This window comes from Hypanus sabinus, chromosome 11, assembly GCF_030144855.1.
Source record: "Hypanus sabinus isolate sHypSab1 chromosome 11, sHypSab1.hap1, whole genome shotgun sequence".
Lineage (NCBI taxonomy): Eukaryota > Metazoa > Chordata > Chondrichthyes > Myliobatiformes > Dasyatidae > Hypanus > Hypanus sabinus.
The window spans coordinates 87,911,397-87,938,934 of NC_082716.1; the positions used below are offsets into that span (position 1 = coordinate 87,911,397).

Sequence of the window (27,538 nt, forward strand, 5' to 3'; positions counted from 1 at the left end):
CCATGCAAGGAAACTAGAGTACCTGGAGGAAACCCACACAGTAATGGGGAGAATGTATAAACTTCTTTTGAGGAGTACAGATAGGGTAAATGCAAGCAGGCTTTTCCTACTGAAGTTAGGTGAGACCAAAACTAGTCATGAGCCAAGGATGAAAGCTTAAATGTTTAAGGGAAACACAACATGGAACTTCTTTGTTCAAAGTGGTAAGAGTGTGGAATGAGCTACCAGTGGAATTTGATGTTTGATTTGAGTTTGATGTCAAATTTAAGAGAAGTCTGGATAAATAAATGGATAGGAGGGGTATGGTGGGCTATGGTCCAGGAGCAAGTCGATGAGACTAGGCAGAATAATAGCTTAGCATGGGCTAGATAGACAGATAGGGTCTGCTTCTGTTATGGGTTCTCTATGACTCTGTATATACAATTATAAGAGGAATAGATCGGGTCAATAATCAGAATCTTTTTCCCATGGAAGGGGTATCAAAAACAAGAAAGTACATGTATTGTAAGAGAAAGGGGTTTTAGAGGAAATCTTTGAGAAAGTTTCTCTTTTTTTTACACAGAAAGTGGTTGACATTTGGAATTCATTGCAGAGGAGGTGTAGAATTAGATACAATCACTCTGTTTAATAGTCATTATCACAGGCATTTAAACAGGCAAGATATACAAGGATGCAAACCTAACAAGGCCACCTGAAATGAATGTACGTAGGCAAAGGCATGGATATGATGGGTTGAAGGGCGCACTTTTGTGTTTTACAATCCTATGATAAGGCAAGCTTGAAGGGTCAGGTCTACCACTCCTTCCTCTATCTTCTTGTGTTCTTATGGTGGAAATTATAAAGTTGGATAGAGATAAAATCAAAGAAAGATTTAAAATATAAATGAGAATGTTAAAGTCAAACACAGGCAAGAGATTATGGTAAGCAATTTAACGTGAGGGATGGGATCTCATCCCCACCCATTTTCCTGTTGGAAATATATCAGTCGTAACAGTATAGGTGTGAGTGACCACTGCTAGGCCACCATGCAGAAACAAAGGTGTATAAAATCACAAGGGGTATTGATAAGGTGACACACACACAGTCTTCCACCTGGGAAGAGGAATTAAAGAGTGCATAGGTTTAAGGTGGAGACTGAAAGATTTAAAAGGGATCTGAAGGGAAATTTCTTCACACAGAAGGTGGTGAATATATGAAATGAGCTTCCAGTGAAAGTGGTTGAAGTGATTACAATAACAAAATTCCAAACATTCACATGGAGAAGAGGGGTTTAGGCCAATCGAACTAATTTGGTGAACACTATTGTCAGGATAGATGAGTGGTCTGTTTCCATGTTGTATATGCATTACTCTATGAATGTCCACACATTAAGAACCATTAGAAAGTACAAACGTACAAATAATTGTGACACATGTCCCTCATTCAAAAACCATGTTCCTTTGAGCCCCTGCTGTGCACACGATGATTTTATTTGTGGCTCAAACATCATTTGATTCCATTTTGCCCTTCACACAGAAGAGTACACTGGCCACTTATGGTGACAGTGATTGATGGCCATTCTCTGGGCTGTTCAGTAATGTTTTGGGAGCTCACAGTGAAATGTCGCCTTATGTATTCCAGACCTGCATTCTTAAGCACTATAAAATTCTGCTCACTAACAGAAGTGGTGTCCTGAAGATCACTTTGAATTCAGCTGTTTTAAATAATGACACACATCTGATTAATAATGTCAAAGAATCCTAGCAACATCAATAACTGGAGATTAATCAGCAACTAATAAGTCATACTTGAAGTCTAATCTTGGGCATTATTATTATTGAAAAGCAATCTGCCATGGCAATACATGATTCTAGATGCTCTAATATCTATCACACACACTACCCGAGTTCTGATTCTTATCACAAACATTAGAGATAAAATAAACTGATGTTGATTTGAGCCAATGAAGGGGAATCAGTGATATTCTCAAATTCTGGCAGAATGTTTCACGAGCACCATTAACACTGGATTTCAATTCTCTAATGGGAGGAGCAGTGAATTGGAAAGGAAGTGGGAGAAGGAGAATGAGGAGCAATAAAATTGCATCTGTATAACAGATGAATGACCAAATGTCCTATCCTGTGGCCTTCTTAAAACTGGAAATCAATTGCATTTTCTAACTCAGCTTGGAGTCTGCATCCCAATGGCATGTACATTTAATTTTCCAGTTTCAGATAGTCCACATTTCATCTCCTCCTTTCTCTCTGCTTCTGATCCACACACATTCTCCAGTGATCTTCCTGGTCATACAGTTTTGATCTCCTCTCCCATTTGGTTCTATCTACTTGTCACCCACACACTTTATCTATTGAATTTCACCTGGTTCCATTTGCCCATCACATCTCAGCACATACAGTTTCTTGTATATGTGTATCACCTCCCAGTCTCTATCTCTACCATCATCCTCTCTTCTCACCTGGCTCCATCAGACCTTTGTTTTTTTCTTGCCCGATTTTCTTTACCTCTGCCCATTGCCCACCAGTCAGTGTCTCCCAACTCCTCCCCTACCTATCTTTCCATCATCCCCTCCGTACCTGGATCCAGCTACATCAGTAACCCATACCATGCTCCTCCCTTTCACCTCTTTACCTAGGCTATATCTACTCTACACCCTTAGCCCTAATGCAAGGTCTTGACCTGAAATGAGGACAATCTTTTGCCTCTTGATCTGCTGTGATCTCCAGTGGTCTGTTCTTTGTTGCACATTACAGCACCTGGAATCTTTTGCACCTTCAATCTATTTTTTAAACCATTCTTCTTCTAAAATTTTACTGAAATAACTTGAGAGAAGCAAGTTCAGCCAGACCAAAAAAAATTTGTTTCAATTTAATTACCAAATATATTATCATTCCTAACCAATAAAAAGCATAATCCATTTTCATTAACTACAAGATTACTAACCTCTTCTGAATTAACAACCATTGTACCAACTCCTCAATTTTATAGATTCTGTTGAGAGAAAAACTCTTTAGCTTGCACTATTTCTCTGGGACGAATCTCATGTTTGCCCCTCCCCCCAGCTCATATTAGCTCCACAGCATCACTTCTCCAACTATACCTCACTATTCCATATAACACAAGTCTCTCATATAGAAACATTAATGAAGAATGTTTTCTGACCTTCTTAAGTGAAAATGTTTGCCTCATTATTTCAGTGTTAATCAGAAAAGTGAAGTTTAAAATGTTAAAGCAGTAAAGTATTAAAACATGCATAAGATTAAAAATATCAGACTACTAAAATGCTTAATATTGTGCCTCAACTACAATACTAAATAGTTTATCATTAAGTCAATTCAAGTACCTTATCAAGTTGAGACACCACTTCCCAGAGCAATGAGTGCAGGACAGAGAGCTCACGACCAAGGTCAATATATCCTTCAAAGCCTGGCGTGTTAGATATTGTGTCTAGGTTTGAGATTTCCACCAGAAAACGTTTCATCCCACTCCATTCATGTTCCAAAAAATCATTCATAAATGCCATGTATTCTTCTTTGTTCCCAAACCTATGGAAATCAGTGGAAGTGATTGAAAGATGAAGTGCTGACTGTCACAGTGGGAAATGATGGATGGGTTAAACATCTGTTATCAGTGTACCCTGCAGAACAGTGTCTCCAACTAAAATCAGTTCTTAACAAACTATCTGCAGCTACTGGACATACATGAAATTGTAGATTTAGCATCCTGCACCCTCATATTCAGCAACTCAGAATGCTGAATGGACTCATGACCATCCTCAGCACACTTCTTCACTTGTCCAGAATTACCTCCTCTAAAGTTCACTATAAACTGCTGATCCCTATGATTAAATTATTCACTCTCAGATATTAATTTGGACTTTCAAGAATTACAAAATACAAATTAGGGCAATCAAAGCTGATAATACATATGGAATTTCAATACAAAACAAATAATTAACCTTGACTCACGTAACACTCGAGCAACTGAGATTAATTTAGCAGATATGGCAGTGCGTAACGTACTTGGTAAAATTGGCCAGATTCTGGATGACTTTGGCAATGAGGGTGAGAGTGCGAGAAGTTCGATCGTCTGGGTACTCCTGCATGAGGCCAAACAGGCTGGGTGACATGATTGCAGGACAGAGGAAACGTAGGAAGAGTGACGCACTGATTAAGCGCTCACTGGTTTCGTGCTTCCCACGGATTAAACATTGCTGCTTCCACGAGGCAAAGACTTCTTTAAGTTCCCGTGGAAACACACTGAAAAAAAGAGTTAGGAAAAATAGATGAGTCATGTGGCAGACAAACTGGTATTTGGCCTGCACAGACATTAACCTCCTCTCATCCATCATGGATGTTGCTGATTTTCCAGATGTACATCAGAATTATAGTGCTTATATTTACTCATACTGGGTTTAAGATTATCTATTGGATATCTTCACATTTCAAAATTCTCCATAAAATAATTAACTAACAAAATATTTCTATCTGAGTAGGTGTAAGAAAGAGAAAGATAAATACAAATTCAGCACTGATGGGAAAACTGAACGTAGAAATTTAAACATAACAGATAAAACTTCAAACTGCTAAAAAGAAAAAAGGAAGATTTTGTCACACATGATGTGCAATGGATTTCTAGATGAATGGATTTGGCAGAAATAATTAAGGGCTACAGAAAGCTCAAGGGAAAGGTACATGAATGAACAAGGATTGCTGAATAGCCTCCCTACTGTCCCATTAAGTTGTAGAAGAGATAAATCAGTAAGACTCTGATAACCTGGCACACTTTGTACTTTGGTGGTGCTAGACTGGCAGGCTTTTTGGATTCTCAGATGTTATTTCTATTAATTCATTTTTCTTAATGTTACATAGTGTGACAATAGTCTTCTCAGTGAACCAGAAAGGTTCAAAGGAAATACAGAAACAGGAGCCCCAGTGAGTGTAAAAGGGAGGCTTAAAACCAGGGCCCTGGAGAGTAAAATGGGGAAATGGGAAGCGGGGTATTGAGGGAATATGAGGGAGTGGAAAAAGAAGAGTGCAAACCTGGGTCCCAATGATAGAAATTACAGAAACAGGGACCTCCTGGAGTGCGAAAGGGAGTGTAAAACATCACTGGGTGAAGCAGATGTCAGACTATGTAGATTTTCAAATTGATGAATAGCAGATTATTGGAATCTAACTGGTACTTCAAACAGACCAGATAATTAGGAAATCTGACATGCTCCTTGAAAAAAATAAAAAATATATTTAAATTGAGTTTCCCTTCACTTCCTTCCCAAATAACAGTTCCTTACCAGTAAGAGTTGATAATCTTGCAGAAAGCCAATTCACAACACATTTTGAGGTTACTCTGATGTTCTGGCAGTTCACTCGATGAACACTTACTTGGATCTACCTCACAATTTTCATCTGATTCATAAAGTGCCTTTATGAACTCTCCTGAGGCAGGATACAAGCAGGTAGAATTAGGTTAGTATTATTGTTTACTGGAACAATAGGTACACTACGTTTTAAACCATAAGAACAGTAACATCTCATTGGTTCAACAAAGATCAAATTCTTGCCTCTGTGCTCACTGATCATCATTAAGCACAATCTTAGGAAATAGAAAAATATTTGCAGCAACAAATGCTCTTTTTATTTAGCAAACTAGTCCAGCATCAAAATCAACACATTTGGTTTCAAAGGGCATTGCTTCTGATGAATCTTAAACATGAGAAAGGCTGCAGATGCTGGAAATCCAAAGTTAACACACACAAAATGCTGGAGGAACTCAGCAGATCAGGCCGCACCTATTGAAATGAATAAACTGTCGGCGTTTTGGACTGAGACCTTTCTTCAGGACTGAGAGGGAAGGGGGAAGATGCCAGAATAAAAAATGGTGGGGGAGAGGAAGGTGATGTGGGAAAGGTCAAGGGCTGGAGTGCAAGGAATTTGATAGGAGAGGAGAGTGGACCATTGAAAGGGGAGGGCACCCAAGTGGGTAGAAGGTGGTTGATTACCTCTGCTTCTTTCAGCACAAGCAGAACTTCCCAGCATTTAAAATCTGATCTCCATTCCCTTTCCAACATGTCAGACCGTGGCCTCCTCTTATGCAAAGCTGAGGACACCTCAGGTGGAGAAGTAACACCTTATATTCCATCTTGGTAGCCCCCAACTTGATGGCATGAATATCAATTTCTCCTTCCAGCAAAAAAATCCCCCCCATACCGCACCCTGACATTTTACCTCTTCTCACCTGCCTATTACTTCACCCTGGGTCTTCTCTTTCTCCTTTGGTCCACTCTCCTCTCCCAGCAAATTCCTTATTTTTCCAGCCCTTTACTTTTCCCACCCATATGGTTTCACCTTTCATCTTCCAGCCTGCCTCCTTCCCATCCCCCCACTTTTTATTCCAGCATCTTCCCCCTTCCTTTCCAGCCCTAAAGAAGGGTCTCAGTCTGAAACGTCAACTGTTTATTCATTTCCATAAATGCTATCTGACCTGCTGAGTTCCTGCAACACTTTGTGTGTGTGTTGCTTCTGATTATTTGTTTTTCTTCTGAGTGTCTTGGTCCAAAATGTTGACTGTTTATTCCTCTCCATAGATGCTGCCTGACCTGATAAGTTCCTCCAGCATTTTGTGTGTGTTACAGGAATAAAAATGTCATTTTTTGATGTAACCAGTGGCCTTCCACAAGAATCAGTGCTTGAGTCTCAGAAACCTAACAACTTTGATCAGAGGGCTCAGTGTTCTGATGATATACTGGAAAATCAGGTAGCAAGTAAACATAGAAAATCACATCACAAACAAGAGAAGATCTGCAGATGCTGGAAATCCGAGCAACACGGACAGAACACTGGGGGAACTCAGCGGGCCAGGCAGCATCTATGGAAAAAAGTACAGTCAACATTTTGGGCCAAAACTCTTCAGCAGGATTGGGAAAAAAAAGCTGAGGTGTAAATTTAAAAGGTGGCGGGAGGGGAGAGAGAAACACCAGCTAATAGGTGAAACCCTGGAGGGGGATGAAGTAAAGAGCTGGGAAGTTGATTGGTGAGATGAGGTGAGAGAGGGAAAAGGGGCTGAGAAATGGAGAAGTTGGGGGGGTTGTTGGTGGGCATTACCAGAAGTTTGAGAAATTGATGTTCATGCCACTAGATTGGAGGCTACCCAAATGGAATATAAGGTCTTGTTCCTCCAACCTAAATGTGGCCTCACCATGACAGTGCAGGGGGCCATGATGGACATACCAGAACAGGAATGGGAATGGGAAGTGGAATTAAAATGTGTGGCCACTGGGAGATCCCACTTGTTCTGGTGGATGGAGTGTAGATGCTCAGTGAAGCGGTCTCCCGATCTACATCAGCTCTCATCAATGTACAGGAGGACACACTGGGAGCACTGAACACAGTAAATGACCCCAACAGACTCACAGGTGAAGTTTTGCCTCACCTGGAAGGACTGTTTAGGACCTTGGATGGTAATGAGGGAGGAGGTGTAGGGGCAGGTGTAGCACTTATTCTGCTTACAAGGATAAGTGCCAGAAGGGATGAATGGACAAGGTAGTCCTGAAGGGAGTGATCCCTATGGAAAGACGAAAGTTGACGGGAGGGCAGAGGGGGGAGAGAAAGGTGAGCATGGTGGTGGGATCCCACTGGAGGTGGCAGAAGTTTCGGAGAATGATGAGGTTGGTGGGGTGCTCGGTGAAGACAAGAGGAACCCTATCCCTGTCAGGGTAGTGGGAGGATGGGGTAAGAGCAGATGTGTGTGAAATCGAAGAGATTAGATTGTGGGCAGCATTAATGGTGGAGGAAGGGAAGCCCCTTTCTTTGAAAAAGGAGAACATCTCTTTTGTTCTAGAATGAAAAGCCTCATCTTGAGAGGGTATGTGGCAGAGACGGAGAAATTGAGAAAAGGGCATGGCATTTTTACTAGTAGGGTGGGATAAGGTATAGTCCAGGTAGCTGTGAAAGTCCATTGGTTTGTACATCACTGGATAAGCATTCTCCAGAGATTGAGATTAAGAGATCGAGAAAGGGAAGGGAGGTGTTGAAAATGGACCAGGTGAATGTGAGGGCAGGGTTGAAGGTGGAAAATTACACTTCAATCGAAGCAAGAGGCTGAGAGTGGAAGACTGAAGGCATCGCAGAGAGAAGGTCGTTTTTCTTTTCTTTAACAGCTCGGGGAAAAGAGGCTAGACTGCACAGGCACGTGACGTAGCGCGCCAAGGTTTAAAAGAAAGACCGCCATATACAGCGGTCATCGTTGGAGTGGACTGAGTTGGAGTGGGATGGCTTTGGCTCAATTAGGCTTCGGCGGGGGTAGGTTCCGGTAAGTTTCTGTTTTTCTTCTTTTTTTTTTGTTCAGACTAGAGAATATGCCAGGCAGGATGTTGGAATGCTCCTCTTGCAGGATGTGGGAAGTCAGGGAGACCTCCAGTGTCCCTGACAATGATACCTGCAAGAAGTGCATCCAGCTGCAGTTCCTAACAGACCATGAGCAGGAGCTGGATGACCTCCGGATCATTTGGGAGACTGAGCAGTTTATAGATAGTAGCTTCCAGGACGTAGTTACACCTAAGAAACAGGGCACAGGTAATTGGGTTACTGTCATGCGAGGGAAGGGGAAAGGGCAGGTAGTGCAGGTTCTCTGTGGCCATTCCCCTCCAAAACAGGTATACCAATTTGGATACTGTTGGGGGGGGGGGGGGGGGATGGCTTACCTGGGACAAGCTGCGGCAGCCGGATCTCTGGCACTGAGTCTGGTTCTGCAGTGCAGAAGGGAGGCAGGAAGAGGAGGAGAGTGGTAGTGACAGGGGACTCCATAGTCAGGGGTACAGACAGGAGATTCTGTGGTCGTGACAGAGACTCCTGGATGGTTTGTTGCCTCTCAGGTGCCAGGGACAGGGATGTCTCTGATTGCATGCACAGCATTCTGAGGTGGGAGGGTGATCAGCCAGATGTCATGGTACACATCGGTACCAATGACATAGGTAGAAAGTGTCAGGAGGTCCTGAAGAGTGAGTATAGAGAGCTTGGTAGGAAGTTGAAAAACAGGACCTCGAGGGTAATAATCTCCGGATTGCTGCCTGTGCCACGTGCCAGTGAGGGTAAGAGTGGGATGTTCTGGCAGATGAACACCTGGCTGAGAAACTGGTGTAGGTGGCATGGTTTCAGATTTCTGGATCATTGGGACCTCTTCTGGGGCAGGTGGGACCTGTACAAGAGAGACGGGTTACACCTGAACTACAAGGGGACCAATATACTTGCAGGGAGGTTTGCTAGTGTTATTGGGGAGGGTTTTAACTAGGTTTGCAGGGAGATGGGAACCAGAGTGCCAGAGTAGATAGTGGAATGAGGGTAAAAATAAATGATGTTAGTAGTTCATGCAAAGTCACAAATAGTAAGGTTGTGTGTGGTGTTAATAATCTTCTGAGGTGTGTATATTTCAATGCGGGGAGTATTGTGGGAAAGGCAGACAAGCTGAGGGCCTGGATTGACACATGGAATTATGACATCATAGCCATTACTGAAACTTGGCTACAGGAGGGGCAGGACTGGCAGCTCAATGTTCCAGGGTTCCGATGTTCCAGACGTGATAGAGGCAGAGGGATGAAGGGTGGGGGGGTGGCTTTGCTAGTCAGGGAAAATGTTACAGCAGTGCTCAGGCAGGAAAGATTAGAGGGCTTGTCTACTGAGGCCATATGGGTGGAACTGAGAAACAGGAAAGGTATGACCACATTAATAGGGTTGTATTATAGACCACCCAATAGACAGCGAGAATAGGAGGAGCAAATCTGCAGAGAGATAACAGACAACTGCAGGAGACAGAAAGTTGTGATTGTAGGGGATTTTAATTTTCCACACATTGATTGAGACTCCCATACTGTCAAAGGCCTAGATGGGTTAGAGTTTGTAAAATGTGTTCAGAAAAGTTTTCTAAATCAATATATAGATGTACCAACTAGGAAGGATGCAATATTAGATCTCCTATTAAGAAATGAGTTAGGGCAGGTGATGGAAGTGTGTGTAGGGGAACACTTTGGTTCCAGTGATCATAACATAGTTTCAACTTGATCATGGATAAAGATAGATCTGGTCTTCGGTTTGAAGTACTAAACTGGAAAAAGGCCAAATTTGAAGAAATGAGAAAGGATCTAAAAAGTGTAGATTGGGACAGGTTGTTCTCTGGCAAGGATGATATTGCTAAGTGGGAGGCCTTCAAAGGAGAAATTTTGAGAGTGCAGAGTTTGTATGTTCCTGTCAGGGTTAAAGGCAAAATGAATAAGAATAAGGAACCTTGGTTCTCGAGGGATATTGGAACTCTGATAAAGAAGAAGAGAGAGATGTATAACATGTATAGGGAACAGGGAGGAAATAAGATGCTTGAGGAGTATAAAAAGAGTAAGAAAATACTTAAGAAAGAAATCAGGAGGGCTAAAATGAGGTTGCTTTGTCAGTCAGGGTGAAGGATAATCCTAAGAGCTTCTACAGGTATGTCAAGAGCAAAAGGATAATAAGGGATAAAATTGGTCCTCTTGAAGATCAGTGTTCGGCTATGTATGGAACCAAAAGAAATGGGAGAGATATTAAATGGGTTTTTTACATCTGTATTTACTAAGGAAACTGGAATGGAGTCTGTGGAAACAAGGCAAACAAGTAGGGAGGTCATGGAACTTATACAGATTAAAGAGGAGGAGGTGCTTGCTGTCTTGAGGCAAATCAGAGTAGATAAATCCCCAGGATCAGACAGGGTATTCCCTTGGACCCTGACAGAGATTAGTGTTGAAATTGCAGGGCCCTGGCAGAAATATTTAAAATTTTGATATCCACAGGTCAGGTGCCGGAGGATTGGAGGATAGCTCATGTAGTTCTGTTGTTTAAAAAAGGCTCAAAAAGTAAGCCGGGAAATTATAGTCCGGTAAGTTTGACATCGGTAGTAGGTAAATTATTGGAAGGAATACTAAGAGATAGGATCTACAAGTATTTGGATAGACAGGGACTTATTAGAAAAAGTCAGCATGGCTTTGTGTGTGGTAGGTCATGTTTAACCAATCTATTAGAGTTTTTCGAGGAAGCTACTAGGAAAGTGGATGAAGGGAAGGCAGTGGATGTTGTACACATGGACTTCAGTAAGGCCTTTGACAAGGTCCCGCATGGGAGGTTAGTTAGGAAGATTCAGTTGCTAGGTATACATGGAGAGGTAGTAAATTAGATTAGACATTGGCCCAATGGCAGAAGCCAGAGAGTGGAGGCCTGTGACAAGTGGTGTGCCACAGGGATCAGTGCTGGTTTCATTGTTATTTGTCATCTATATCAATGATCTGGATGATAATGTGGCAAATTGGATCAGTGGACAGTGAGGAAGGTTTTCAAAGCTTGCAGAGGGATTTGAACCAATTGGAGGAATGGGCTGAAAAATGGCAGATGGAGTTTAATGCGGACAAGTGTGAGGTATTGCACTTTGGAAGGTCAAACCAAGGTAGAACATACAAGGTAAATGGTAGGGCACTGAGGAGTGCAGTAGAACAGAAAGATCTGGGAGTACAGATACATAATTCCCTAAAAGTGGAGTCACAAGTAGATAGGGTCGCAAAGAGAGCTTTTGGTACATTGGCCTTTATAATTCAAAGTATTGAGTATAAGAGTTGGAATGTTATGGTGAGATTGTATAAGACCTCACCAAATTTGGAGTATTGTGTGCAGTTTTTGGTCACCTAATTACAGGAAGGATATTAATAAGGTTGAAAGAATGCAGAGAAGGTTTACAAGGATGTTGCCGGGACTTGAGAAACTGAGTTACAGAGAAAGGTTGAATAGGTTAGGACTTTATTCCCTGGAGCGTAGGAGAATGAGGGGTGATTTGATAGAGGTGTATAAAATTATGATGGGTATAGATAGAGTGAATGCAAGCAGGCTTTTTCCACTGAGCCTAGGGGAGAAAAAAACCAGAGGTCACGGGTTAAGGGTGAAGGGGGAAAAGTTTAAAGGGAACATGGGGGGGGGGTTTCTTCATGCAGAGAGTGGTGGGAGTGTGGAATGAGCTGCCAAATGAAGTGGTGAATGCGGGCTCACTTTTGATATTTAAGAAAAATTTGGACAGGTATATGGATGAGAGGAGTTTGGAGGGATATGGCCCAGGTGCAGGTCAGTGGGACTAGGCAGAAAAATGGTTCGGCACAGCTAAGAAGGGCCAAATGGTTCTGTGCTGTAAATGTTCCATGGTTCTACTTAAGTGATTGGGCATGGAGATGATGCTTGAACTGAAGTATAGTGAACTTATTTACAAGGGTACAAATGCAAAAAGAACTTAGTAAATGTTGACATTTGAGAACTTTGGGAATGCTTCTTTCAGAATAACACAATCAATTGGAAAGTACTTTTTATTCTAGGCTACATTGCAAGAGGATAGGAGTTAAAATGTAAGGAGGTGCTGTATGCATACAGGGCTTGTGGAGACTATCCAGGTCACAATTTTGGTTTCCTTCACCAAGGAAGGATGTATTTGTTTCAGAAGGGTATTCAACAGATTCTGGGATGTAAAGTTGCCCTTTGAAATAAGACTGAATAGACTGTTCTCTAAAAATCAGCAGAATTAGTGGTGGTCTTATGGCATTTAAGGGTTTGACAGGTGAGAAGCTATTATATAAAAATAAAGAGTGCGGTACATCCGTCATTCTCTATTTGAACGTATATTCTCACAAGAGGAAAGCATCCACTAGCTTGTGTTGTAAGCATTGCAGCAGATTCCAGGAAAGGTTCCTGGTTGGCTCTCTCCACTGGAAACCAGTTTAGGAAGCAAATATCATTCTGCACACTGTCACAGGGTATCACAGTTTCAGAACCAGCCATGTACCTCCTGTGGCGAATATGTCTTGGCCTATACCCTTATGCTTTCAATGGTTTTGTGTAAATCAACTCTAGATTTGAAGTCAGCAATTAACCTTGGGGACAACCATGGCCAGCACTTGCTTCCGAGTCCAATTTCTCCAGCAAGTGTACATTCATGTAAACTTTTCTTATGGCATGATTTTGTCACTTCTGTGAAAGAAGACAGTTTCCTGATACTGCAAAAAGATTGAATAATATCCCAGGTAAATCCAGTCAAATTTGGTTCATTATTATTTGTATTTAGAGGAGGGGGAAATACAATGTTTGTCATCCTCCCTCATATACTTGTATGTATTTTCCTATACCAAACTCTTCCAGGGTACCTGAGCGATAGCAGCAGCATCGGTGAACATAAGACAGACCAGTATATTCATATATCATTGTATCTTACCTAAGGCATCATGGAGATACTTCTGGCCAACAAGCTTCAAATATTCTTCTATGGCTTTTGTTGCTAAGGTATTTTCCCTGAAGAGGAGAACATCATGCTCCCCACATCGATCTACCTCAGACATCACCAAGTCCGTCAGGAAATCCTGAATGCAGAATGAATTAAAAGCCTCAATGACGGGTAACAGCTGATGTTCTATAATGTGTTGAGAAAATGAAATCTTCACTAACATGAGCACTCACTCACAGAGCTTCAATCTAAGGAGATTAAGACCAATTTGTGAAAGCATAGAGACTGGAAATGAGGCATATCTAGGTGAACAGAAATACAGGGGAGTGGATCATTCTCCATTACCTTCTGTGTACAGGAGTTGGCACTGAGCCAAACAAGGGGCATTCAAATGTGATTCTGTTTTATAGATGGTATAGCTTCAGGTTAATTCTTTAAATGCAGTTACTGGGAAAGAGAAGCAATATAAAAACTTCTATTTCTGAGACATTGAGATTCTGATGTTTATGCCAATGAAGAAAGAACATTTGATATTGAAATCCTCTTATCTGTGCATTCCAACACATAAAATTATCCAAAAATTTGACTGTTAAGAAGAAATGACATGATATCTGTTTCTAAAACAGCTGAGCATAATACATACAATACCAAAACATAATAAAGATTGAGCAACAGCATGAAGGGCATACTGAATAAAAAAATCAAGTGGTTCCAAGCAATCACAATCAACATCCATCTCCCTTCTCTTTCAGACTGTCCAGGGTAATTTTTTTAATAAACAAAATATACTTTATTCAAAAATATAATTATGTACAATAAACCATTCAATGACTCTCAGTCCTTTACAAATGTTTCCATTACAGTCTTTACATTCCCACCCTTTAGCCACCCAGGTGGCACTGTGTTACTTCATATTTACATACACTTGTTCAGGGGTATACACCCCACCCCACTACCCCTCAACTCCCGTGCGAGAAGAACCCTAGACTGTGGTCCTTCCCTACCGGGCCCTTGTGGTGGCTGCACTAAGTTTGAGTGCGTCCCTCAGCACGTACTCCTGCAGCCGAGAATGTGCCAGTCGGCAGCATTCCCCCACAGACATCTGTGTGTTGGAAGACCACCAAGTTTCGGGCCGACCAAAGAGTGTCTTTCACCGAGTTGAAGATCTGCCAGCAGCACAGGATGTTGGTCTCGATGTGCATTCCTGGGAACAGCCCGTAGATCCCCTGTTATGCAACTGCTGGGGAAGAACCTTCCATCCTCCTCCACACCTTCTCCGCAAACCCACAGTGTGCAAAGAGGTGGGTCACTGACTCCTCCTCACTACAGTCCTCCCGTGGGCAGAGGGGTGTGGGGACAACGTTCCGGGCGTACAGGAGGGATCGGACTGGGAGGGCCCCTCTCAGTGCCAGCCAGGTGAGGTCTTATTGCCTGTTGGTGAGGTCTGGCGATGAGGCATTTTGCCAGATGAACTGGACGGTGTGCTCAGAGAACCACCCCACTGTGTCCATCACGTCCTTCTCCTGCAGTGCCTGAAGGTCCTTACGTGCTGACCACTGCCTAATGGCCCTGTGGTCAAAGGCATAGACCCGAAGGAACTTCTCTACGAAGGACAGGTATAGTGGCAATGACCAGCTGACAGGGGTGTTGTGCGGTAAGGGGGCCAGACCCATCTTTCGTAGCCCGGGCGACAGGTAGAACCTGGGCACGTAGTGGTACTTGGTGCCCACGTACCTGGGATCCACACACAACCTGATGCAGCCACACACAAAGTGTGTGGGCTGGCCACCAGGGTGAGGGCAACATTGTGAACGTTTTTGCCCCCGTTGTCCAAAGACTTGTGCATGGTGGTCCGTCTGACCCGCCCCATCTTGGATCTCCAGACGAATCTGAAGACGGCTTGGGTGATTTCCGAGCTGAAGGAGCTGGGGACTGGCCACACCTGTGCCAAGTACAGCAGCCCTGAGAGCACATCACACCTGATGACCAGGCTCTTGCCCGCTATTGATAGGGAGCGCCCTCCCCACAGTCCCAGTGCAGATACTGTCATATCAGGCACCACTTTGACTGAGTTTTACAATGTGCTGCAGTCAAATTAACACCAATTCAGTTGGTAACCTGAGAATGCTGCGCTATAAACAACACATCAATCATGAGTGGTGAGATACACATTTCTCAAAAGCATTAATTAAACAAAAAGACAAAAAGTTAAACAAATAAAATAGATGTTAGTAAGAGAGAACTTAAGCAAATCTGAATGTAATACTTCAGAGGAATCAGTTTGCAAACCATTCAGTTGCATCGGTTACAGTCACATTTATGGTGCACATGGAAATAGGTCCTTCAACTAACTGAGAGAAAGCAGACCACCAGGCACTCATACTGACACCAGTTTTACTCTAAGCCACTGAATTCTCCTTGTATTCTTATCAATTTTCTCCGATTACCACACATCTACACACAAGAGGTAATCTACAGTGGTCAATTAACCCAGTGGTGGCCCGATTGTTGGGGACCACTGAATTAACCCATTTGTGGAGGAAACCAGAAGAAATCCATGCAAACATAGAGAGAATGTGCAGATTCTACACATACACAGAACCAAGGTAAGGACTGAACTGGAACAGTGAGGCAGCAGCTCTACCAGCTGCAGCACTGTGACAATTATTAGCTTCATCAACAGGTTATTTTGGATATCTTGCATCTCCTAACACTGAATCTGGGTAAGGGTTCCAAATTACTTGGTAAGGACACCACCCAAACATGAGAAAAGTTAAAGATAATCTAATCAAAATGACACCAATAATTTGTGTTTGTCAGGAATCGCTGGAGTAGCTTCTGAGTATTCTCCCAATTTCCCATTACCTTGATCCCAGCAAGAAAATAAAGATCTATAACATTGTACTCGCTAACTGCTTCAAACCATTATGACTGATTTAAACATTTTTCCCTTTTGCATGATCTTTATTCAGACAACACAACAAGGTATTAGATTATTAATGCAACATGACACAGTAAAAAACTTGTAGGAAAAAAACCAAGGGAAAGGACGAAGAGACAGAGCATCTGTATTAACACCAAATGACGTGAGTCCACAGCATAAAAGGTCACTACTGGCAGGAGGTTATAAAGCAATATGTGTCAAATCACCTGACATCTTTTTTAAACAGAACATTCAGCACATCAGCAACATCTGGAGAGAAAAACAAAATTCAGTTTGGATTGATGATTATCAGGATTGGAATAAATTGGAGGTGAACATGTTTTAAGTGCAGAAACAGAAGGGAAATATGTGATTGGAGAGATCAGAGGGGAAATTAAATAAAAAGATGACGGATGATTGGATGAGAGTTAAATGATAAATCAAGAGAGAGAAGGTAAGGGCTGATAGTTGAGGGAAGATCCTCCAAAGTTATCACCAAATCTTCGGTTGGTAACAATTTCAACAAGAAACTACTGTATACATATTTGAACACAGAATCAGAATCAGGTTTATTATCACTGGCATGAGTCATGAAATTTGTTGACATTGTTGAAATGTGTTCAAGGGTTCAATGTCCATTTAGGAATCGGATGGTAGAGGGGAAGAAGCTGTTCCAGAATCACTGAATGTGTGCCTTCAGGCTTCTGTACCTCCTACGTGATAGTATCAGTGAGCAAAGAGCATGCCCTGGGTGCTGGAGGTCCTTAATAATGGAAGCGGCCTTTCTGAGACACTGCTCCTTGAAGATGTCCTGGGTACTTTGTACGCTACCCAAGATGGAGCTGACTAGATTTACAAACCTCTGTAGCCTCTTTCAGTCCTGTACATAGCCCCCCCACCCCATACCTGACAGTGATGTAGCCTGTCAGAATGCTCTCCACGTTACACCTACAGAAGTTTTTGCATGTACTTGTTGACATACCAAATCTCTTCAAACTCCTAATAAAGTATAGCTGCTGTCTTGCCTTCTTTATAACTACATCGATATATTGGGACCAGGTTAGATCCTCAGAGATCCTGACACCAAGGAACTTGAAACTGCTCACTCTCTCCACTTCTGATCCCTCTATGAGGATTGGTATGTGTTCCTTCGTCTTACCCTTCTTGAAGTCCACAATCAGCTCTTTTGGCTTATTGACGTTGAGTGCCAGGTTGTTGCTGCAACACCACTCTACTAGTTGGCATATCTTACTCCTGTATGCCCTCTCATCACCATCTGAAATTCTACCAGCAATGGTTGTATCATCAGCAATTTATAGACGGTATTTGAGCTATGCCTAACCACATAGTCATGGTATATAGAGAGTAGAGCAGTGGGCTAAGCACACACCCAAGATGCACCAGTATTGATCGTGAGCGAGGAGGAGATGTTATCACCAACCCGCAGAGACTGTGGTCTTCCGATGAGGAAGTCAAGGTCCAATTGCAGAAGGAGGTACAGAGGCCCAGGTTCTGCAACTTCTCAATCAGGATTGTGGGAATGATGATGTTAAATGCTGAGCTGTAGTGTTGTCCAGGTGGTCTAAAGCCATGTGAAGAGCCCTTGAGATTGCATCTGCTGTTGACCTATTGTGGTGATAGACAAATTGCAATGGGTCCAGGTCCTTGCTGAGGCAGGAATTCAGTCTAGTTATGACCAACCTCTCAAAACATTTTATCACTGCAGAAGTATTTTGTTGTTTTACCGTAAAAGATGTTTGGTTAGTGGGAACAGAAGGACGCAAAAGAACAAGTACTGTATCTTATGTGGCTGGGAAGCAAGATGCGTCGGGAAGGGAATGTTTCTTTATGAATGCAGAAAGGAGAGTGAGAGATACGTCTGAGGAGGCTGTGAAGTTGAATGTTGGAAATGGCAGATGACAACTCATTGAATTTCTGGTTTGCCAAAAGGCAGATTCAGGAGTAATCTCACAAAGAAATGGGTGAGAATCCAAAGTGAATGAAATGGAATGGTCAAATCAAAAGCCCTGTCAAGTACAGTGCACAGAATTTTAGGAAAAAGAAACAGCACATTTTCCAACAGTTCCATCTTAAAGGTTCTACAATTCAAGAAAAGAAGCATTTTTTCTGCCGATTTGCAGAAAATGCAGTAATTTTGTTCAAAGTTCAAAGTAGATTTATTATCAAGGCACATAGATGCCACCATATGCAACTCTGAGATGCTGTAATTTCAGACAATAATGTTTCAGCGAAATCAGTGTGCCACAATTAGTGAACTGACAAAGACAATATCTCTAAGCCAAGCAGTTTTCAATTGGCAAATTATTCCCCCTCCCCTCATATCTCATCCTTTTCAACACACAATAAAGCAAACATTGAAACATGTGTGTGAAATTTTAGGGAAACATAAAATTACTCTGTTTTATAAACACAAGAGATTTTGCAGATGCTGGAAATCCAAAGTAAGCACATAAAATGCTGGAGGAACTCAACAGGTCAGGATCTACGGAAATGAATAAACAGTCAATGTTTCGGGCCAACAGTCTTCTTCAGGATGCTGTTTTCTGTTATAACACCAGCAAACAAGAGTACCTTGGTTTTAAAAGCCTGTAAATTGTTTTCAAGGGGAGGTATGAAGATTAAATTTTATAAACAGCCAAAAACAACATTCCAGCTAATCATTTAACATCTCTTTCATTCACTGTCACACTCAGAGACAAAAGCCAAACTTAGGATTCTCCAGCAATGTTCCATCAATACTGAACTTACATATTTATAGTACCTATCACAATCCTAAAAAATTTGAAAGCATTTCAGATCTAAAAGAGTATCTTCGTTGAAGTGTCATAACACTGTGATATGAGAAATGCAAAAGCCAGTTTTAGCACACCTCGTGAACATCAATGTGAAGTGCTCTGGGGAAAGATGGAGGGCCACTGTCCCCAACTCTGCTGGAAGCTCAGCGGTCTGTCCTGGGTTTGGAGGGGTGTGTGGGTGGAAGAGAGGAAAGGGGCTTGTTTGCTGTTGTGTTGTGTTGTGTTCTGCTAAACAGTGTGAGCATACTATGCTGGCGCCTGAATGTTGGTTGTTAAGGCAAATGACACATTTCACTGTATAGTTTGACATAGATGTGGCAAATAAATTAATCTGAAAATGATCAGATAACTTGTTTTTATGATGTTGAGGGATAAATATTAGCTGCAGTAGGGGAGTGGGTATTCCCTGGTCTTGTAAACTGTGACATGGTACCTTTTACATCCATATTTGTGGTAGAAGGGGCCTTGCTATACCATTTCACCTGAAAGAGCATCAGTACAACATTCCAGAGTGTAGATCAGCCCCCAGGTCTCAGGACTGTTTAGCAGACAGAATATCATTAACCCACTGAGCCAATGCGGCAACTCAGAAGGTTGCTCTTGCAAAGGTTATTAAATAATCAGAGATATAGCCCAAGTTCACATGGTCTATTATTGCTTCCTGACAGTTATCTGACCTGGGGCACAGCTCTGCAACACGAGCTGCAACAAAGTTTCCATTGTAATTGCTCATTCAATATAATGACAAACACAGTAGCTGTGACCTTATTCTAGCAAAGGTTCTTTATCTTCTGAGCTTTCATGAGAATTTTCTCCAGCAGACAGCAGTAGCAACAATTGTGAATGATTGGCATGCCTTTCTCCCACAAGTGGAGAGAGAAACAGAAGAGATTTAAAACTGAACAAGAATATATTGGAAATCTCAGCCTTAGTGATGTATCCCAAGAAACAAATAAACAATAAACCACTCCAATATAAAAAAGAGAACATAAAACAAAAACAGACTAAATTGCCACAGTGGGAATTATTTCAAATGTTTAAGCTTCAGAGGACTGTGACTGAACTATAGACAAGACACAGCTGCAGAGAAGCAGTATTTATTTTCATTTGATGACAACAATTTGCAAAAGCCCAGAGATGAGAAGTTCAAAGACCCAGGAAGCAGGAATGCCAATGATGTACACAGCTACAAGAAAATCTGCAGATGCTGGAAACCCAAAGTAAAACACACAAAGTGCTGGAGGAACTCAGCAGGTCAGGCCATATCTATGGAAAAGAATAAACAGTTGATGTTTCGGGCAGAGACCCTTCTTCAGGACTGGATAAGGTGTGGGGAGAGGAGGAAGAACTACAAAGTGGCAGGTTACAGTTCAAATTTGGAGGAGAGAAGGGGGTGAAGTAAAGAGCTGGGAAGTTGATTGGTGAAAGAAATACAGGACTGGAGAAGGGACAATCTGACAGAAGAGGATAGAAGACCATGTAAGAAACGGAAGGGGGAGGGGCACCTGAGGGAGGTGATGGGCAGGTATGGAGATGAGGTAAGAGAGGGAAACAGGATGTACACAACTGACAGGGTGGACAATTCAGCCCATTTTGATAAAGGCTTGACATTGCAAGATCTGTGATTTACACACTGCTGCAATAGATATAGGTAATATCAATGAATGTATTTTACTGGTCGATCAAAAATAGCATTGATAAAAAGGTTAAGCTATAATGGATTCAAGCCACATCAAATATTATATTTAATAATTTAAGCTAAATTATGTCGTGTTCAACAGCAAGAAATGTGAGAATTACTATCTGGAAAGACATAGAATGATAGAATATTTTCTGCTTTAGGAAGACTGATAAAGATTTGAATGCATGTGGGTTCTCAGTGGAAATCCCAGTGAAATGGTTCCAATTTAATCCCAGAAGAGCAAACTGGAGATGGTGTAAGAATTTTCCCCATTCTCCCCAGCTATCCTTCATCAATGAGCCTCAACAGTTACCATCAGCTGACTGGGCGGCAATCACTGAATGGTTTGTTTCCTTGCCTGGTATCATGGTAGAAGGCCAATATGTTTTCACATTGTGTTGTCTCACTGCATCTGAGTTCTAAACCAAATAAAAAAAGTGCCATCAGCTGAAAGAAGTTGCAGGAGATCAGCTAAATTTGTACCAATGTATTCATCTCTCAGGAAAATCCATGACTCTACTGGTTTTTAACATCCAAACTTAAGAGCTTCAATTGACAAATATGCAGACAAATTAGCAGCCACCTAGAAAATATCAATTACTTCATGGGGCTTGAATAGAACAAGATTCCGCTGAAAGACCCAGCAGTTTAAATTGACTGAAATAAACAGTTGAAATGTTGAAAAAAAAACACAGAACAATTTCATTGTTTAAATTTGCTGATAATGTGTCAATATTTTTATCTGGTTCAGCTTATTATCACAACAAGAGATAGAAGGCAGTCCAAATGCTACAGTAGTAATTGTTTTGCCTACCTTTGCACGACCAGTACTTTGCAGGATATGAACAAGTGCACAGGCCATCTCTTCTTTGTTCTTCACACTGATAACTGGCTCCAGAACAGAGCACAACATGGTGTAGTTATTGGTGACAAACTCTGCAAACTCCTTATATAGTTCCATAGGCAGAATGGCAATTGTCTGATAGCGGCATTTAATGCGGATACAAGGGCTTCCTCCTTTGCCCTTGTTTGAGTTTGGTGTGCTGACAGGGTACCATTTCTCTATGAATTGTCGTCCAGTGACACTAGTGATTGGAATATTGATTAATCCCACATAATTATTCTTATCTTTCTTTTTCTTCTTGTCCATATCCTTGTAAATATGCACAGTAATATTCCTGACCATTGGCAAAGTGTAAAATTCAAAGTGCTCACCCCAAAAAAGGTTATCTGTTTTCATTTTACTGGTAGTTCGTGCATAAAGTGTGTCATCCAGGCACAGTTCACAGAAGTACCTCTTTTTAGGGGCTAAATCTTTTGCTTCAATAATCCAGAGCCGGAGTATATTTTCTGCACGGCGACAGTTGTCCTGCAAACATAAAGCAATGCATCTATCAATATTTCTTAGTCCAATCATTTCTTGATTATTTTCATATGCACAAAAAACCTATCCAGGTTACTGAGTTCAAAGCATGCCGTTTTTTGTAATTGATAATGATGATGATGATGATGATGATAATGATGATGATGATGATGATGATGATGATGATCGGTAGAACTGAAAGGCTGGATATTTGATCCCAGCATGATTTACATTCCCCTCTAATTTCCTAATAATATGTTTTTATAATACGTGATAGACTAGGACTTGTTTGAAGGCTTTTCAAGTCAATTCCAAATTGAAGCTAAGTTTATTGTGATTCATTCATTCACATGTGTATCACCAAACGAAACAACATTCCTCCAGACCAAAGTGCACAACATAGCACATATAACTTACGCACGCAACACATAAGGTAATATTACCACAAATAAATTAACAAGGTGCATTTGCAGCATAAGTTAAAGAGTAAACAGTGACAATAACAATAATTCCCAATAATAGAGCTGGAAACTGACCTTCAAAGAAGACCATCTTGTCAACTTCTCCTCACAGAATTACTGTGTCATACAGACCTCTCCTCACAGAATTACAGTGTCATACAGCAGAGAAACAGCCCTTTGGCACAACTCGTCCATTCTGACCAAGGCACCCACCTAAGTAAGCCCACAGTTTGCCCAAATCCCTCTGAAACTTTCCTATCATGTACTCATCCAAACTTCTGGTAAATTTGTAAAAAAGTAATGATTAACTTTACCAGTACTGTTTACGGCTTATCTGGCATTATCAAATCAAGTTGTCTTCTGATAAAAATTCTTGAGAAGTGACAACTGGGGATTAACAGCATGAATTTTTGGGTACTTCCAATGGTCAAAATGCACTTTTAATAAGGGTCCACTTGATGCTCTGTTGTCTGAATCATTAACTGATTAAAATTCTAATTTTACAGATAGTTTTAAATAAAAATCTTCCGATGAGAGATGAGCATAGGTATCTTTATAAGCCATGGAGTTTGAGCTACTGCACCGTGTGGTTGACTAGTAGCCTTCCAGCATATGATGAGGAGAAACCGATTTCCCTCCACAGATGCTGTGATACAGTAGCAGGTGTAGGGCTGTAGCTAAACTGAGCTGAAGACGCACAATTTGACAAAACCAAACTGAATGAGTGTCAATCCTAGACACTTTCCTGAGCACAGTCACCGGCCCTCTTTGGTATGCCCATATAATTGATCTGAGAGGTTGAGTCAAGGATTTTGCACTTGCAAAAGTAATTTACCATTGCTTCAAGGATGTCCAATTGAGAATAGAATATTTGAAAATATATAACACAGAGCACCAGTAAACCCCATAATCAAAACTTCTTGTGTGATTTTCCTTGGTGTTATGTTTTGTTATATTTCCAAAATACTTCTGAAATGCTCAAACTATAATCATGACAAATTATTATTTTTCATGAAGTAAAACAGAAAGCAGGAAAAAACATTCATCCTCATGTTATTAATACAATCTGTAATTTAGCCTGCTTTCAAAAAGAATATCAATGCAAAGGAGAACATTTAAAGATATGATGATCTGTGTACCGAAAGCATCCTATGCATAAATTAATATACACTTAAAGATAACATAAAAAGCTGCAGATGGAAATGGAGGAAAATTAATAGTCACAGGTGGAAGAGTGTAGCAATCAATCAACACTAATGGAAAACAGAAAAATGTGATCAAGAAAGTACCAAGTACACACGCGCGAGAAGATACGTGATCAATCCCAGAATGCAACCAGACCAGGTTGAGCACACCCCATTGATAATATTGACACAAATTCTGATTAGGTGGAAGTTTGCAGCAGGTGCACTTGAAAGCAGCTGGCTAATGCAGGGAGGACTATTCCTTCAAGTGGTAAATTGAATGAAACATTGCACTGGGTGAATAGTTCACATACATTGCCACGTGAGTGACTTATGGGCCGATTCAGTTTACTCACAAGACTGACAGTACGAACAAGGTTGTGGATAGAGCGATGTCATGTACACACGGGTGAGCACACTGTAATGTGCTGCAGTTTTGGAAAAGCCCTGCTCATGTGAAAGCAATGCTTGCCTCATGCAGTCCCACAACACCACAAAAGCTGTACATCATATTATTATTTATCTGAAGAGCACACCAGCATTTGAGCTGCTGGCAAGCAGCAATGAAAAGACCTGAAAGAAGAACAGAATGTGACGGTGAACTGCGCACAAATATAAAAGCACAGAGTCAGACACGGATATGAACACTGTCAAAATTGGAGTGCACCCACCGTTTCCAGGTTTTACAGTCCTTGGAGACAGAAGGCAGAGTCCTAACAGCATTATATAAGGCTGAGAGGTGAATAACAGCATTACTGTTAGGAGCAGAAAGTTGCAGATTAAATCAGCAAGACTGACCTGATTGTTCAGACCTTATGAGCATGCACATAATTACATTCTGCATCTTTCACATCATGAAGAATACACACAGAACTTTGTAAATGTGGTTAATTGAAGTTATGAGCATTGCAGTTCAATAATAATGGCCCTTCCAAATGCTTATTTCTGTCCAGATCAGCATAGCATTAACATCCTTGAGAACACTGAATCTGCCAAGATTTGCTAAGTATGACAGCACTGTCCATTACACATGATGAACGATGTTAGTAACATTACTCAGAAGTCTTTTACAGCACCCTTATTGTAATATGAATCCAAAAACAAGATGAGATAAGCCTTATTACCTAACTGCAGTACAGAATAAAACTGACCCAATGAATCGATGAGGTTTAGGGCTGGTTTCAAGTGATAATTCAAAGTGACTTACGGTTAGAGTCAGCATTACTTTATTACTTTATATGCAATGTACTGACTCAATTGAAAAACACATCCAATTTGACTGGACACCAGTGTCAGGAAATAGTAAATGCTGGATGAACACGCATCTACACTCAGTGGCCACTTTATTAGGTACATCTGTACACCTGCTCATTAATACAAATATTTAAATCAGCCAATCACGTGGCAGCAACTCAATGCATAAAAGTATGCAGACATGGTCAAGCAAACATCAGAATGGGGAAGAAATGTGATCTAACTGACTTGGACAGTAGAATGATTGTTGGTTCACAATGGAGTGGTTTGAGTTTCTCAAAAATTTAGAGTTTACAAAAATTGGTGCAAAACCGCACCCCCCCCCCCCCACCAAAACACCCAGTGAGTGGCAGTTCTGTGGGTGAAAACACCTTGAGGAGAATTACCAGACTGGTTCAAGATGACAAAAGGTGAGATTAACTTAAATAACCATGTGCCACAACAATAGTGTGTAGGCGAGCATCTCTGAAGTACAACACATCGAACACTGAAGTGGATGGGCTGCAGCAGCAAAAGACCACATCGGGTTCCACTCCTGTGGCCACTTTAATAGGTCCGCTCCTCTACTCTGCAACATCTGATCTCTTCTTTAGAGTAGCAATCACCCATTGATGCTATCAATTGAAAATGTCATATCCTCAAACCTCTGAAATACAAAACATCCTCTTGCATGTTAAGTTTTGTAAGATATTGTGTCATTGCAGGCCAAAAAGATACTGAATCTGAGAAAAACGCATGTTATATGCTGCAGGAAACAGATTGAAAATCTGGGAAGCTGAAATAAAGCACAAGACGAACACTTGGCGCAAAGTTTAATTCAAATAATAGTTTTGGAATGGTCAGCTTGCTTGAGGACAAGAATAGAAAATAAATCTCAGGGTAGTGGATAGTGACTAAAATGTGACATATATGTACTTTGATAACAAATATACTTTGAACATTGAAATGAGCGTTGGGATCTCTTATCCCATTGCTAAGTTAAGATGAATGGCACACATATGCAAAGCACCCTGCAGCACGTGTGCTTCAAGGAACAAACTTCAGAGGTGAGCTACTGGGCACTGATGAGTGTGTAAACAAGTAGATTACTCATGTGCTGCTCAATAAAATCATGACATTGATCTGATTTGAGCAATTCCTGGAGTAAAAGATTAAAATGTAGCTTTACGTATCACATATACATCCAAACATTGAAACATACAGTGAAATGTGCTGTTTGCGTCAATGACCAACACTGACTGAGGATGTGCTGGGAGTAGACTGCAAGCGTCGCCATTATTCCACACCAGCACAGCATGCCCACAATTGACCAACTCTAACCTGTATGTTTTTGGAATGGGGGAGAAAACAAGGAGCACCCGAAGGTCACAGGGATAACATGCAAGCTCCTTACAGACAGCAGTGGTATTGAACCTGGATCACTGGTGCTGTCATAGCATTACATTAACTGCTTCGCCACTGTACTACCTACGTACAGTATTAATTACCTCAATAACTCTTGGTTTCTTTTTCCTGAGAGACCCTTGATGAAGGGTCAAGGGATCCCTTGGTTTAAGAAGTGATCACAGCTTTGCAGGATATCCAGCCCACCCTCGGAGCTAGTTCCTCATTAATGCAGAATGATTTAAAAGCATGTCATTGTCACTTACAGATAACAAGACTAGATAAAAGCAAACTGCCCTGACATTCACTTGCTCTTAGTAATAATCTTAATACTGTCTATTGGATTGCATAAAGTGCACATTTTTAACAGCTAGATTTGATAATCCAGTCACCAAACTTCTTTACTTTAAAAGTATAACAAACAACTTTAATACATTTAGTAATACATTTTTACTAAAACATACTACCTTGTTTGGTTGCACAGTTCTCCGAAGGTTCTCCATCCACTTATCTCTCTCTGCCACAGATGAGCAGCTAAAGCACTTACTTCCTCCTGTGTATGATACCTGCAACACAAAATATGTCAGGTTATGCCTGGGCATGCTACAAGTGCAAGATGAAAACCAAGCCAGTGCTGCTACTTTAAGTATTAAAGACAGAGCAAAGAATTAAATTGTACCACAGAGACAAAATTCAAAAGAGTGAAGAACGCAGGACTGAAGATGCTGTATTTAAATGAGCGTAGTATTTGGAATAAGGTGGACGAATTCGTGGCACAGTTAGAGATTGGTCGGTATGACGTTTTGGGTATCACTGAGTCATAGCTGAAAGGAGGTCATAGTTGGGAGCTTAGCATCAAAGAATATACCTCGTATCAAAAGGACAGACAGGAAGGCATAGGCAGTGGTGTGGCTCTGTTGGTAAGAGATGGAATTACATCTTTAGAAAGAGGTGACATACAGTCAGATAATGTTAAATCTTTGTGTGTGAAGTTAAGAAACTACAAGGATGAAAAAACCATTATGAAATCATATATAGATCTTCAAATAGTAGCCAAGATGTGGGGTTAAGATTGCAAAGGGAGCTGGAAAAGACATGTAATAAGGGTAATGACAAAATTGCAATGGGGGACTTCAATAAGCAAAGGGGCTGGGAAAATCAGGTTGGTATTTGATTGCAAGAGAGGGAATTTGTTGAATTCTTATGT

General features: G+C 41.2%; 1 protein-coding gene across 7 annotated transcripts in view; it reads right to left on the bottom strand.

Moving 5' to 3' along the window:
• rasal2 (RAS protein activator like 2) overlaps positions 1 to 27,538 on the bottom strand; it is a 448,324-nt gene that overhangs the window by 40,517 nt on the left and 380,269 nt on the right. For all 7 annotated transcript variants that reach the window (XM_059984861.1, XM_059984864.1, XM_059984862.1 and 4 more), the window contains 6 exons: positions 26,799 to 26,897; positions 21,501 to 22,055; positions 13,258 to 13,402; positions 5,291 to 5,435; positions 4,020 to 4,256; positions 3,341 to 3,542 (listed from right to left, as the gene is read on the bottom strand). In XM_059984861.1, the coding sequence (XP_059840844.1) occupies positions 3,341 to 3,542; positions 4,020 to 4,256; positions 5,291 to 5,435; positions 13,258 to 13,402; positions 21,501 to 22,055; positions 26,799 to 26,897 (1,383 nt within the window). The remainder of the gene's footprint in view (positions 1 to 3,340; positions 3,543 to 4,019; positions 4,257 to 5,290; positions 5,436 to 13,257; positions 13,403 to 21,500; positions 22,056 to 26,798; positions 26,898 to 27,538) is intronic.